Source organism: Stegastes partitus, unplaced genomic scaffold (genome assembly GCF_000690725.1).
Source record: "Stegastes partitus isolate 25-593 unplaced genomic scaffold, Stegastes_partitus-1.0.2 Scaffold1139, whole genome shotgun sequence".
NCBI lineage: Eukaryota > Metazoa > Chordata > Actinopteri > Pomacentridae > Stegastes > Stegastes partitus.
Window position 1 is genome coordinate 157,620 of NW_007578870.1, and position 14,834 is coordinate 172,453.

Here is a 14,834-nt window from a genome sequence, read left to right on the forward strand (position 1 = left end):
ACTGTGTGTCCTCGTGGAAATTTTTAGGCATAAAATCATCTTGAAAAACGTTTTTTAGTGCATTTCCAATGAAACTTTGCATTTAATTGCACAGATTCTTTTATCTGACAAAGAATATAGGAAGAGTTTTAGCAGATAAATGCAAAATGCAGCAGTATTCCCTCTCACCCTGGTATGGATTATGAGTGGTCTTAAACTTTTTCCATCTTGATAATGCACAGCAGTGACTTTTCTGTTTAACCGGCTGACTTAGCTTCTTATCTAATCTTTACTTTCTCTCCACTCCTATTAATTTGGATCTTTCTCTCTACACTTTCACCACTCATCACCCTGTCGCACTCGCTCCCCAGCGTCTGTGAGATCATTGGCCAGGCGGACGGCGGCCTCTCTGTGCTGAGGACGTTCAGGCTGCTGAGGGTCATCAAGCTGGTGAGGTTCATGCCAGCGCTGAGGCGGCAGCTGGTGGTGCTGATGAAGACGATGGACAACGTGGCCACCTTCTGCATGCTGCTCATGCTCTTCATCTTCATCTTCAGGTAACGACGAGGCGTGGAGAAAAGAAATGAACAGGACAGTGTTGATAAGAACACGTTGTGGTGTTTACATGAATAAACTCTGTGTGTGTGGATACGCAGTGCAGATGCTTTAACAGTTTAACCTTTTGTTGCCACTTCGAAAGCAAAAAAAATAAAAAATGGAAAAACCTTCACAGAATATAAGAAGATTATGTTGGTTTATGCAGACATGGCTGAAGGCCTGAACACACTTTGCAGAAAATAATAGCATTAACTTCCAATTAGTGGAGTTCCACCCCATTTTTTGCCCAAACCGTGTCTCGGCAGTGCCAAGGCTTTTCCGTTTGACCCGGCTCCTCCTCCGGCATTACCTCCGCCATGAAGGTTATGAGTTGCTGAAACTGTCTGCACCGCGTGAAACTTTTTGAATTTCCATTAAATTAGACGGACGGACCTCGGAGAGAAGAACAATGACGAAAGTTAAACTACCGCGGTGAAGTGACAGATCCAGATTCCCGCAGGCATATAAATAAGCTGATTTAATTTAAAACTGACATCTGAAGTTTTGACGCTTCGTCAATTAGCAACGCTTTCCAATCATCCCACTAAGTCAGCTACAAAATCCAAGGAACAGAGAGGTTGAATTATTTGAATATTTTTTAAAATTATTTGCTCAATTACATCTAACAGGTAAAGCTGCATTATGGCCTTTACATTACAACTAAATGAATATTGTGATGTGGATGCTACAGACTATAATGTCATCATTTAGCTTAATCTCTCCTCTGCACACCTGCACCGTCAAACTGCAGCTACGTGGGTGATAATTGGAAATGAGGCTGTATTAGCAAAATCATTGTTATTTAAATCATTTTTTTCCCTTAATTGTCACTTTGAGATTGGAAAATATGATGAGTTACGGCATAATGCTATCATCCTGCCTGTATCCTTATGGGTGCACATATGTTGGTGACCTCATACGTGTGTGTGTGTGTGTGTGTGTGTATGTGCATACCTGCCAGCCAGCTTCTTTACCCCTGCAGCACAGCAACTGAGCACAAGCGTGCCAAGACAGATGGCATTTGAGCTGTTAGCCAGCTAATGCTGTCCTGCGCAAGTGGCATTTGGCTTATGCATCCAGACACTGCAGCTTTAACCCAACGGATATTTTACGGTGTCACCTCAACTTTTAATCGCTCTTAACAAAAACCGCCGATGAAGGGTGACGTGAACGGCGTGGCGGTCTGGAATTTACAGCCCCTGTGACGACATACACATGAGCAAAACGTGGGGAGGAAGCATAAAATTAAAAAAAGAAATAGAAGATTGTTGTGAACATTTATGTCTAAAGTTTTTATAATAAATGCTAAAACTCCCACTGATTCTATGCAATGTACAGTTTAGCAACATAACTGCTTTTTATACTCAACTAAATGACTGTTAAAGAGAACCCTTGTTGTCTTGCAGTATTCTGGGGATGCATATATTCGGCTGCAAGTTCAGCTTGAAGACAGAAGCAGGAGACACGGTGCCCGACAGGAAGAACTTTGACTCCTTGCTTTGGGCCATCGTCACGGTCTTTCAGGTGAGACGAGCAGCTCGTGACACCTTTTTGCACCCGTGTGCAGAACAAAGGAACAAATGCGTGTTTTGCATTTGCCGTAGATTCTGACTCAGGAGGACTGGAACATGGTGCTGTACAACGGCATGGCGTCCACCTCGCCCTTCGCTGCGCTCTACTTCGTGGCTCTCATGACGTTTGGAAACTACGTGCTCTTTAATTTGCTCGTTGCCATCCTGGTGGAGGGTTTCCAGGCCGAGGTAAGGCAGCAGGCGGCGTGTCTTAAATAAATAAAGATGTGGGACAAGTCGTGTTCTGTGTTTCTCACTTTTTATTGGTTTAAACCAGGAGTGTAGCATCGCCATTGGCTTTCTCCTCCCCGTCAATACCTGTGTGTTACCTCTTTCAACATCCCCTTCGCTCCATGAAACAACAACAACCTGCAGGCAGCAACCCGCCATACTGAAAATTTCATGTCTTATGGAGGATTTTGCAGCGCTGCTACTTTTTTTTTTTTTGTTTTTTTTGCAGTGAATTTTTTTAACAAGCATACAAAAGTTCAGCGCAATTTGAGGGGACACCGTTGCTGCATCCTGGGCTTAGCTTTGCAATTGTGACTGATTTAAAGAAATACAAACAAGCCAGAGCAGCTGCAGCACAGAGCGGTTTGGACGTGCAAGACCACCTGCCTACAAACTATGAATGCAAATTAGCAGTTTTGCTCTAATCCGACATGTTTACGTCTCGTATTTTCATCCCGATGTTCATTATTGTGCAATGCCGGCAGCAAATTAACAACTAAAGCAAAGTAAAGTCGGCATGATATAATTTAAATGATAATGAACGCTGAGAAAACCAGCATATGTCCCCACTGCATATGGATTTGTTAGTATAATTGAAGACTCAATAGTTTGCAAAGCGCCGACTTGTGTCAGAGCTACAAATCAACTTCAGACGCTTCTGTTTCAGAGCTTCGATTTGACAAGTGAGAATAAAGCAGGTGGGTCTGAGAGAAAATGTCCCTTAGATAGTTGGGTAATAAGGAGGGGTAGGGGGGGGAGATTGGCAGCTCCTATTTAAATCAGCTTGTAATTGCTCATTATTTCGAACTTTCTTTCCACTCGGCTTCATCCTCTTTGTTTCTTCATGCCTCAGTCTTTCTCTCTCTCTCTCTCACTTATTTTCCTTCGCTGTCCCCGAAACAGGGAGATGCGAACCGCTCCTACTCGGACGACGACAGGTCTTCCTGCAATTTTGACGAAAACGATAAGCAGAAAGACCCTCTGCACCTCTCAGGTACGAACCATTCCAAGAGCTTTGGAGTAGTTTTGGATAATAAGGCCTCTTATAATTTCTAAAAAAGAATCACCATGAATGTTTAATCAGTCGATACTAACTTTCATTTATTACTTCGCAATTACAACGTACGCCTGCATAAGAGTGTGTTTTCAGTGATAATCGTTAGTAAAAAAGAACTAAAAACATTCCTAATTGGTCCTTTGGCTGCTCATTCCGGTACTGTTGTTGTTATTGTCTAACTATGCACAGATCGCCGTCGTATTCAAGCTCCCAGGTGGTACCGTAACCAGTCTCCTACACCTTCAGCATGGCAGAAAGCTGTCAGCTGATTTGTTGTGCCTCGGGCATCAAAATCACCTCATGATTGCCGAGCACCTTTTTCCATTCTGAAATGTGAGCTGAGCAAACTTTAAATGACCCGACGCCACCTTTCCATCCCCTCGACCCAACCCGAGCATCCTGCAGCACGGAGTAGCATTTAGCAGCGCATTAGGGAGGCTGCTAGCGTCCGATCACGGCTCCCCCGAGTCCAAACGCACCTTTTAAGCGTCACTGTGAACGAAAAACCACCCGATGATTTGTTTGCGAGTGGACGAACCACTGGTGGATGTTCCTCTGCTTCTCTATTATGAGGCAATTTAGTGTAAATTAAACCTTCCTCTGCTCCTCAGAGCCGCCTATAACATTGTTTTAGGACATTTTATGGCGTACAGTTCAGCTTTCGTAGCAGCAACAGAGGGACGGTAAACAAAGAGAGGCTTCAAGCTTATTTCTTTGGCTGTTTTATTTCCACTCTCTCCCTCCACTTAACACCGTTGCTTACATTTCCTTTTCCCTTCTCTCCTGCAGACCCAAAGATCTGCACGCTGACCCCTAATGGGCACCTGGACCTGTCCACGCTGCCCGCCGGTCTGTTCCCTGGAGAGAGGTTGACCTTCGCTCTGGGCTCCAGGAAGAATAGTGTTATTTCCCTCGGCAGGGCCAACCTTGAGCAGAGGGCTGTGGTAAGTGGAGGGGACCGTACACGGAGAGGAAAACGCAGCCGCTGATCGTTAGTTGCGGGTTGAGTGACTGGTTTGTGTTGGGATTCGACAGAAACTGTGTGACGAGAATATTATAGGCCAAAAAAAAACCAGGTGCAATCAAATGTTCAGAGTTCTGCCTATAAAAAGCAAAAAGTGTCCCTGATTTAAATAAGTGGTCTCCTTGTGCAGCGATACTCTCAGCGCTCCCAGATGTTTGACTGATACAGCAGAGCTCAGCGTTGACAGTCTGGCCCTCGGGGATGGATTCACGTGTGAATATCGAGGAAACAGTTCTTGGTGTGCTTCTGACCTGGAACACCTTCTTGGAGACTGGTGTTTGGTGTCTGGGCTGTAGCCACAAACCCAACCCAGTGATGCTTTTACAGACCTGTGGGGACGTCACAGATGCACACCTGCATCATGCGTACCACAAGTCCTCTTCAGAGAGCTCAAACATGTTGCATGTGCGCTGCAATGCGTTTACCAACACAGCTCAGCAGGAACACACTGGAGACAAACTTTGAAACTTTTAAATTGCTCCTCGTCCTTTGAATCAGTGCTATTCATTGATTCACAATGGACTTTCATCAGCATCATATCAAAGGTTTTTCAATTCCTCCTAAATGTGAAGAGCAGTTATATGCAACAGCAATTTTGCTTCTTTTTTTTTCCCAACCCAGCAGACAGAGGTGTTTCTCTTTTATGTAATGAATAATATATGATTACACTGATTTATTCTCCTTTATTCCATTTATATGAGAGACGTTTTGATGTCTGATCTGCTTATTTGTGTTCAGAGAGTCACAGACAGAAAATAGCTCAGAATTAAAGAAAGAAGAAAACCTCTCCGTTTGTTTGTGTCTCAGTATCCAGGTCGAGGCTACCACAACTGGGGCCGGGTGCTGCCCCCTCAGCCTCACGCCTTGTGGGCTCGCCGCTCCAGCTGGAACAGCCTGGGAGGGTGCCGGCCCTGCTCCTCCTCGTCCCCCTCCTCCAGCCCAGCCTTCACCCCGTCCTCCACCAGGCCCTTCTATGGCTACGGCCTGGGGGGTCTAGGAGGGGTGGTCGGAGGCAGCCTTCGTATCCGCGGCCCCCGCGCCTCCTCGTCGCCCCACCGCCACCTCCACCACGTCCAGCCAGACGAGGAGGAGTCCCTTCTCTCACCGCCTGCCGTCGCCCCCCACTCTCTCCACCTTCCCCATCCGATGCTGCCGGGCTGCTTCGTACCCCGCAGGGACCGCAGGGCTCTGTCGCTGGAGCTGCCCCACCTGCTGCAGGTTCCAGGAGCTCCTCACCCACAACCGCCGCCGCCGCCGCCACCGCCGCACCACCACCACCACCCGCTGCCTCCCATGGCGCTCCACGCTCAGCACAGGAAGAAGAGCTTCTCTGGAGGGATGGTGATCAGCGGCGGTGGGGACTTGGTGGGGGTTCACCAAGACTGCAATGGGAAGACTCCACTTTCACAGCTTCTCCAGCCCCCTCCCAGACTTCAGACCGAGCAGACGGAAGGAGCGAACCCCCAGAGCCACCTGATGGCCGACGTCTTCCCCCAGGTGAACGCTCGCAGCAAGGACCGGGAGGACCTGGATGACGACATCGAATACGTGAGTTACTATTGGATGGTAACGGCATTCAGAAAAGAAAGGATTTGCAATCTACAGAAGCACCTAAAAAGAGACACAATCGATGTTCGTGAGTCTCAACAGCTAAACCATTAGCGTTTTTATCCAAGTACAAGATTTTTACACATAATCTTTCCTCTCTTGTGTAGGATTTTCAAGCACTTTGTATAAAGCCCGCACTCCCTATCACCTGAACCTCGCGGGAGTCCCATTGTTTTCATTGTAAACAAGTCTGTGTAAGAGAGAAACAAGGTTAATTAGAAAGGACTGTTTAGACAGCGGGGGGAAAGAGCGATGCAGATGGTAATGTTGGAAGATGCTCCGAGCTGTTTCCATATAAGTGTTTCGCTTTTGTAAATAATTTAAATGTGGGGTCTGAACAGGCGGTTTGTTCTGTGTGTCTCTGCCTGGGTGTGTGTGTGTGATGTGTGTTTGATATGTTTCCTGCAGAGCTTGTGCTTCCGCATCCAGAAGATGTTGGAGGCGTACAGGCCGGACTGGTGCGAGACCAGAGAGGACTGGTCCGTCTTCCTTTTCTCCCCACAGAACAAGTGAGCCACCATTATCCCTTCTGCTGCTTTCTAGCGATTGTTCTCCCGACACCGCGTTCATTCAAAAACGTGTGCAGCCAAAGCCCTAACAGCCTCTCGGAAACGAACAATGCAACCCGGCTACGGGATGAATCTCGCCCAAACAATATCAAGGACGGGTTGCCAGGTTCTGTTCCTCACCTCATCAACAGGAAGGACAGTTTGCAAAGCACACACAAAGAGGGGCTGCATTAGAGCATCGATCACTACCTCGCAAAATAACAAAAGGCGTATTTTTTTAAACTCCTGTTAGAGAAACAAGCCTCAGGGGGTAAATTTAATACCACAAGCAATTCATTAAATTATGCATTGACTCATACTGATGCTGTCTTACAATCCGGCAAGGACGGGTTGGACTAGAAGCTGGCTGAGCGTTTTAATAAAAGCCGTTTGAACGACTAGAATAAATTCGATCTGTGTTCTAGTCGATTCGTTTTCGTTTCTTTTGCCAATAAAGGCTGCAGCCGGTAGAAGCTTAATTGCTTTTTGGCAGAACGCGGCGTCTAAGTTTTGAAATGCGTGTTCGGTGTTTACACATCTCGCTCCGTCTTTCGGCCTCTCTCTTCTGTTTGCGTCTCTCTTATCTCTCGTTTCGGCTCTCCCAGCAGAGCACTGTACTCTGGAGTCTGGTGCTTCTCAGAGTGTTGTTAATGTAATTTGTTTTGAATTAGGAGCGATGTAAACAGGGCCCGAATGAGGCTATTTACTCGCCAAGATGCGAGGGAGCTCTCGCGCACGGCGGAGCTTGGCTCCCATTCCGATTGGATGGAGGAGGTTTATGGATTGTGGCCTTTTTGTGTATTGTTCCCCCTCCGCTGTGTCGGCCCTTTGGAGACAAATGCAGTGGGTTTGAAACTAAAAACATTTCTGCTCTCTGCAGGTTCAGACAGATATGTCAGTCCATCATTGCCCATAAGCTGTTCGACTACGTGGTGTTGGCCTTTATCTTCTCCAACTGCATCACGGTGGCTCTGGAGAGACCCAAGATACTACAGGGCAGCTTGGTAAATCCATCTCAGATGTGTGTGTGTGTGTGTCAGAAGCAGTTGTTGTGCGATGGCTGTTTATATTCTCCGGGGATTAATTCAATTTTATCATCTTAAAAAGTGCAGTAAGTAAGGTAGGTTTTACTGCTCCTAATTGGCCCGTCTCCTCTCTGACTGTCAACCATCTCTCTCTCTCTCTCTCTCCAGGAAAGAGTCTTTCTTACCATCTCCAACTACATCTTTACTGCCATCTTTGTGGGCGAGATGACGCTCAAGGTAACATTTTACAACCTGTCTCTCCGGCACTGCCAATGCTCTTTTTTTGTCTGTCTGTCTCCTCCCATGTCTTCCGGTTTGTGTCTCTCTCTGAATTGGCTTCGCCTCAGTGCTCCCACAGCACAACCTCTTCCCCCCCCCCCCCCCCTTTTTTTTTTCCAGCAACTCCCATGTTCCTTTGGAGCAATTAAGCAATGTCATTAATTAGCGGCTAGTCTACTCTTATGGATGCAGTCCATCTCCCGCACTCCCCCACACTGTCTGTCCTCCTGTCCTCTCCTATATTAAGTGCTTCTTAAATAACTCTGCGTTTCCGCTTCCTTGTGGTCCCTCTGTTCCCATCGCTACTTTCTCCAGACTCTCTATCGCTTTTGTTTCTCTTATTTTTTTTTTTGCACCGTCGCTCCGCCACTGTCCCTGTATTTTCTGGGAAATGCTCTGGCACAAGTGGTCCATCAATTATGCACTCCCACGATCAATTATTAACCAATCACAGCCCGTCAAGGAACCGCACACTTGTCAGCCTCCCCCCCCCCCGGCCGAGGCGTACGCGTCTCCGCTCGTCTCCACGTCTGTCTGAACCTTGTGTATCCACGTATTGTGTGCCGGTGTGAGTTTGTTTGTGCGGCATTAATCTCACTGTAGGACTCCATCGAGTTTAGTGCTGCGTACCAGCTGCAGCTGAACAAATGAACAACACAGCGGGGTTGAGGAATTGGGGAGATTTCTTTTTTTTTAGAGCGCATGAGGCATCTTCGGACACAATGTGGCTCCGTTGCAAATGTATATTCAGGAGTTCTAATGATTAGCAGCATCTCTCACCCTGTCACCATTTTCTCCATATGTTGTAATGTGTCACAAATACTGCACATTTTCTGAGCTCATCATAAACTCTTGTAACAGCGTAGTAACGTGTGAGCAGTTTCTCAAAGAACGTAGAGGGAAACGTAACTGAAGAAGGAGTAAAACTTGCATCACATGTGCTTGAAGCCAGACTTGTGGAGGTCCACAGTTCTCTTCCTGATATCTTGGCTGATTTGTCTGTGAAGATTCTCTGTCCTCCAGGTCACGGTTATTCTGGTAGTTTAATCGTAGCAACTGGACCTGCTTGAGTTCCTTGAAGACGTTCCACCTCTCATCCAAGAGGCTTCATCAGTTCTGACTGACTAGTTCCAGATACTTACATCCTAAGGAAAGGACACTCATTCGTAGACAGCAACATACAGATTTTGTCCAGGGAGGACAGATGGTTTGAGAGAAGAGTGAAAGAAGCCATCTATGTCAAACTGGAAAGACCGTCCCTCAACAGAGGTGGAGGTCTGAGGCATCATCTCTCACCTGTTTACAGTTTAGTCCTAAGATCTCTCCCCAGGAAGATGAAACCACATCCACATCTAGCCAAAAAGGACCCTAACGAATCCATTTGTGGCAGGAGGAGCACTAACGACTCACATAACGAGGGGGAGGAGCAACAAAACCCAATTGAAACTGAAATTCAGGTGTTAACGTCTCCTTAGGATGTAAGTATCTGGAACTAGTCAGTCAGAACTGATGAAGCCTCTTGGATGAGACGTCTTCAAGGAACTCAAGCAGTTGCTACGATTAATCTACCAGAATCTTGGCTGATTTCTTTAGATGTTCCATTTTGTCACCAAAGCAAGCAGCGTGTTTGAGTTGTGCCTTAAAATACATCCACAAGTGTGTCTCTAATTAACTCAAATGTTGTAAATTAACCCATCAGAAGCTTCCAAAGCCATGACATCATCATCTGGGCTTTCCTGAATAGTTTGAAGGATCTTAGTAGATGTAAACTTCTGACTTTGAAGAAAGTCATAAAACATTCTCGCTCTCATTATTCTGCTGTTCAGCAAATAGAAATAATGTTGATAATCCTGACTGACCTGAAACAGTTTAGTCTGATTTAATGTCATATCGTGAGAAAAAACAAAGGTTATGTGTCTTTTTATACCGTGTATGTAAACTTCTGTTTTCGACTGTATGTGATGCTAAAGGGATTCCATGCGGAGCTGATTTGTATTCCTGTGTGAAATCTATACAAACACCCGTGTGAANGAGCTGATTTGTATTCCTGTGTGAAATCTATACAAACACCCGTGTGAAACCCACGGGACTGCATGTGGAACCTGCGGCATTACAGTTAAAAGTACAGCTGAAACAGTGACGCTTGCATTCAACCCCACTTTAGTGTGTGAGCTCTGACTTCTGCAACAAAGAAAAGAAGCAGTATAGGTTGAACTGCAATGACGCGGAAGTCGATTTTTCATTCCTTACAGATAATTTCATGGCTTTCACACGAGAAGACGCATGAGTTCCACACATATGCACCATGAAAGTGTTCCCAAACTACATTTCCCACCTAAACAACCCATTGTTCCACATATTTCACATCAAATTTTAACGTGATTTCACACATGCACTTGTGACCACGTGTGTTTTTTCACATGTGATGTTTCTACCAGTGCACACTTGCGTGTTGCAGACTGTATATCAGACGCGCTAGATATAGATTAAAGTGTATAATCAGAATTGCAAACTCACTTGCGATACGCTCGGTTTGCTTTTTACCATTGAGGTCAGTTAACATTTTGGCATTCAGCGTTCAGATGTTTGCCAGACAACCATCTTTCACCCATCTCCATGTTTGCGCGCTACAACCCCCACAGTCCCTCTGAAGCTTTACCAGACACTTGGCAAACAGCTTCAAATGTCATTTGCAGATTTTTTTTTTTGCCCGAAGAGGCAGAATGCTCCCACCGCTGCTGCACAAAACACTGTATCCATCTGTGTGCATGTACAATATCTCATCCTTCGCAGAGGCGTTACAGCCTCATCGTACGTCAAACGGTTTCACACTAATATTTTTACAAGCCCAAGTTAAAGGCTTTGGGGCATTATTACTGCAGCGCTGGATATTACAGGAAACACTAGTTCTGCTCTCTCTGCAGTGATGCATGGCGCCAATGGTGCCATTTTTTCTGCAGATTTTGTGTATAGAGTGTGTGTGTGTGCACATATTGTGTGTGTTTGGCAGATGAATTATTTGTCTATTGTGGATGCTTTCTGCACAGAAGTGTGTACTCTACTTTTGCCTTTATCTCGTCTCGTCCTCTTTCACCTTGCTTTCTTTTCTGCTGCACATTTATGTTATTTTTTATTTTTTTTGGCAGTTTAATTTGCAAAGCTTGTTGCAGAAACAGACAAGATTCAGCCCAGTGAAGCTCTAACATGCCGCTTCACCTCTCCTCGCTCTCCGTCAGGTGGTTTCCATGGGGTTGTATATGGGCGAGCAGGCTTATCTGCGCAGCAGCTGGAACATCCTGGACGGCTTCCTCGTCTTCGTGTCTCTGATTGACATCGTCGTGTCCATGGCGGGAGGAGCCAAGATCCTCGGCGTGCTCAGAGTTCTCCGGCTGCTCAGAACACTGCGTCCCCTCAGGTAGGCACCAAAACTAGCACCAAAATGATGTGGGTTCTTTTTTTTTTTTTTTTAATTTTGTAGGTAATTTGCATCTGCTGAATATCATGTTATTAATAGCAGCTCGGTGCAGTTTTGTTTGTACAAGTTCAGAATGTTCCCAATAAGATCTAATAGCCGTTTACAAACTTCTTAATAGAAATTATATTCTTTTCAAGAGAGCAATCTTTGAAGCTAATCACTTGACAATAGATGCATCTTTCCCAGCAGCTACGATACTCATATATAATCGGTGCAAAAAGTTCATTTTCCATTAAGTATTCTTCTCACAAGCTCCTCCATCTATCTCTCTTTCATTATTATTCATTTCCTCTTCTGGTTCTCCCTCCTCAGAGTGATCAGCAGAGCTCCGGGCCTGAAGCTGGTGGTGGAGACCCTCATCACTTCCCTCAAACCCATCGGCAACATCGTCCTCATCTGCTGCGCGTTCTTCATCATCTTTGGGATTCTTGGGGTGCAGGTAGGAAGCGTCTGTCTGATCCATGCATACATTATTTATTCAGGTGTATCATATGCGGGGTTGTTATTGCTAATAATCCAGTCTATTTGTGTCCACTGCCATCCCATCACTGTAATTCTTTCAACAACAAGAAAAAAAAAAAACAAATTCCCCCCCTTCTCTCTTCTCCTTAATAGCTTTGAAGCCCACGTACATTTTCTCTCTTCGTCTCTCTTAAGTAAACTCCGTCATCTTCCTGCTTCTTTCATCACTGCACAACATTTTCCGGCTGGTGGGATCTTTGACCAGCTCATTATTTCACCCTTTCATCTCGTCACACGGGGCCCACAAAGGCTTATTTCTGTGTTTTATGTAAATAGTCATGATGACATCAAAAGCTCAGTCTCATTGTTCTTCCGCTGACAGCTGTTTAAAGGAAAGTTCTTCTACTGCTTGGGACCCGATGTCAAAAACATCACCAACAAGTCCGACTGTCTGCAGGCCAGCTACAAGTGGGTCCACCACAAGTACAACTTTGACAACCTGGGACAGGTGAGGCTCGTGTGTGTTTCATATGCATGCATGTTAAGCAATGTGATGCGCAAATTAATAATTAATATGTGCTTTTTTCTGTGTAATAAAACACGGATGACAGTGTTTCTTCCTGACTCGCTGTTGCAGGCTCTGATGTCCCTGTTTGTTCTCGCCTCCAAGGACGGCTGGGTCAACATCATGTACCACGGCCTGGATGCTGTGGGTGTCGACCAACAGGTACATCAACAACAACAGAGAAAAGAGAAAAGTCACCATCTTTACCAGCATATCTAACATTTCTGCCTCTTTTGTCGATTCTCTCCAGCCGGTGATCAACAACAACCCCTGGATGCTGCTGTATTTCATCTCCTTCCTCCTCATCGTCAGCTTCTTCGTCCTCAACATGTTCGTCGGCGTCGTGGTGGAGAACTTCCACAAGTGCCGCCAGCACCAGGAGGTGGAGGAGGCCAAGAGGCGTGAGGAGAAACGCCAGCGGCGCATGGAGAAGAAGAGGAGGAGTAAGAGAGATGGTCACTGAGAGGGCAGGAGGGAGCACGAAAAGGGCTAAAACCTGGAGGAGAAATATAAAAACCAGACAGGAATAGAGCAGCACAGGGATGGTGAGATGAAATCCATAAAAAGGAAAGAAGCAGGCAGAGATTTATAAAGTAAAAATGGGTAAGATAGGATTAAAAACCATCACACTTATCATAAAACAACAAGATGCGATGATACAAAATGCAAAGTGTGGGAAAGCAAGGACTTGAATAGCTCTCACTTTACCCCTAATGCGAATATGAAACATCAATAGGCTCATTTTCTGTTTGAGCTGAGATCAAGACTGACGAGGATTGTTAAAAGAGAGATGAAAATAGAAACAGACAAATAATAACATCAGCGGGAAGTGTCATAATTACTGAGGTGTTCTGCAATTCAGATTCCTATTCGATGGAAACATTTGCATGTTTACAGGAGGAGGAGGAGGAGGAGGAGGAGGAGGAAGAGGAGGTGTGTCCTGGAGTTAAATCACGAGAGGACAGATGTGCTTAAAGGTGTCGTTAATTGGCATTTTTTTCCCCCCGACAGAGGCACAGAAGCTGCCCTACTATTCCAGCTACGGCAACATGCGCCTGATGATCCACACACTGTGCACCAACCACTACCTGGACCTCATCATCACCTTCATCATCTGCATCAACGTCATCACCATGTCCTTAGAGCACTACAATCAACCTCACGTAAGAAGAAAACCCGTGTGTGCCAACGTGTGTGGGGTGACAAAGACGAGTTTATGTCCGTGCATGCGTGAGATGATTTGTTTCTGCCTTTTCCTAAAGCAGAAGCAGACAGACTCCTACAGGAGCCGCGCCAGCAGGGACGCATCCACGCAGGGTTTTTATTACGTCGATCAAATCTTCCTTTTTCAGTCTGCCCATCTCCTTCCCCTTCATCTCCAAACAACTTTAAAAAGCCACAGCGATCCCACTGACTGGTCAAACCCCCACAAAACCCGGCTCCGTAGCTCGTGTTGTGAGTAGCTGCTGTCCACACAAAGGAGCTGTGATTGCGCCGCTGATTTCGACGCGTTCGCCGGCGTACAGTCGTCCGTCCGTTCATGTGTGACGGATGGAGTTTCAGAAGCCTGACAGCACTCCTTGTGAGGGAGAGAAAAAAAGTGATTATCCCGGAGATAAAGATGACCGTTTGACCTTTTGATAACGGAGCGAGCTTTTCTCAAACTGACCGAGCATCAGATAAATATCGTAGGTCTGGGCCGTGTTTGTGAGCTTTTGGTCCTGACATTTGGCAGCCTCCCACTTGTTAGAAGACGCGGCTCTATTTATGAACGGAGGAGACAGCCGGCAAGCTAATCAAGTCTCCGTAGTAACAGAAGGCCGGAGCGGGTTTGCAGCAATTAAAAACGTGGTTGCCTGTGGAATATTTAAACACTCAGCAAATCCAATTTTGCTTAAAAATGCTTTTTTTTTTTATATATAGGGGATGTGTGAGAGTTTGTGATGCTGTGAATGGAGGACGCTCTGTTTTGGCCTCTGGCTCCTTTGATTTTACTCTACAAACAACTGGAGCTACTCCAGCTTCTCCCTGCTGATGCTGCAGATAATTCACTGTGTCCCGTCGTGCACACACAAACACACACAAACACACACACTTTTTCTTTCCTTTCTTTTTTTTTTTTTTACTCTTTCTTTGCAGTCTCTGGATCTCGCCCTGAAGTACTGCAACTACTTCTTCACCTCAACGTTTGTGCTGGAATCGATACTCAAACTCATCGCCTTTGGCTTCCGTCGCTTCTTCAAGGACAGGTACGGCGCCTGTTTTTTGCCTTTTGTGATGCTTTTGTTGTGTGATGTTTGTCCACATCAAAGTGTGCCCACAGTTGAAACCAACAGTTTACATCCACGGCATAAAATGACTTCAAACATTTTTTTCTCGCTGTCTGACATTAAATCAGACTAAACTTTTCCTG

General features: G+C 45.7%; 1 protein-coding gene across 1 annotated transcript in view; it reads left to right on the forward strand.

The window, feature by feature from the left end:
- cacna1ia (calcium voltage-gated channel subunit alpha1 Ia) overlaps positions 1-14,834 on the forward strand; it is a 106,104-nt gene that overhangs the window by 66,029 nt on the left and 25,241 nt on the right. The window contains exons 11-26 of the mRNA XM_008296611.1: positions 351-536; positions 1,983-2,100; positions 2,181-2,336; positions 3,282-3,372; positions 4,225-4,379; positions 5,267-6,007; positions 6,476-6,576; positions 7,496-7,619; positions 7,809-7,877; positions 11,156-11,334; positions 11,707-11,833; positions 12,239-12,364; positions 12,494-12,583; positions 12,672-12,864; positions 13,433-13,584; positions 14,561-14,670. Of these exons, the coding sequence (XP_008294833.1) occupies positions 351-536; positions 1,983-2,100; positions 2,181-2,336; positions 3,282-3,372; positions 4,225-4,379; positions 5,267-6,007; positions 6,476-6,576; positions 7,496-7,619; positions 7,809-7,877; positions 11,156-11,334; positions 11,707-11,833; positions 12,239-12,364; positions 12,494-12,583; positions 12,672-12,864; positions 13,433-13,584; positions 14,561-14,670 (2,718 nt within the window). The remainder of the gene's footprint in view (positions 1-350; positions 537-1,982; positions 2,101-2,180; positions 2,337-3,281; positions 3,373-4,224; positions 4,380-5,266; positions 6,008-6,475; positions 6,577-7,495; positions 7,620-7,808; positions 7,878-11,155; positions 11,335-11,706; positions 11,834-12,238; positions 12,365-12,493; positions 12,584-12,671; positions 12,865-13,432; positions 13,585-14,560; positions 14,671-14,834) is intronic.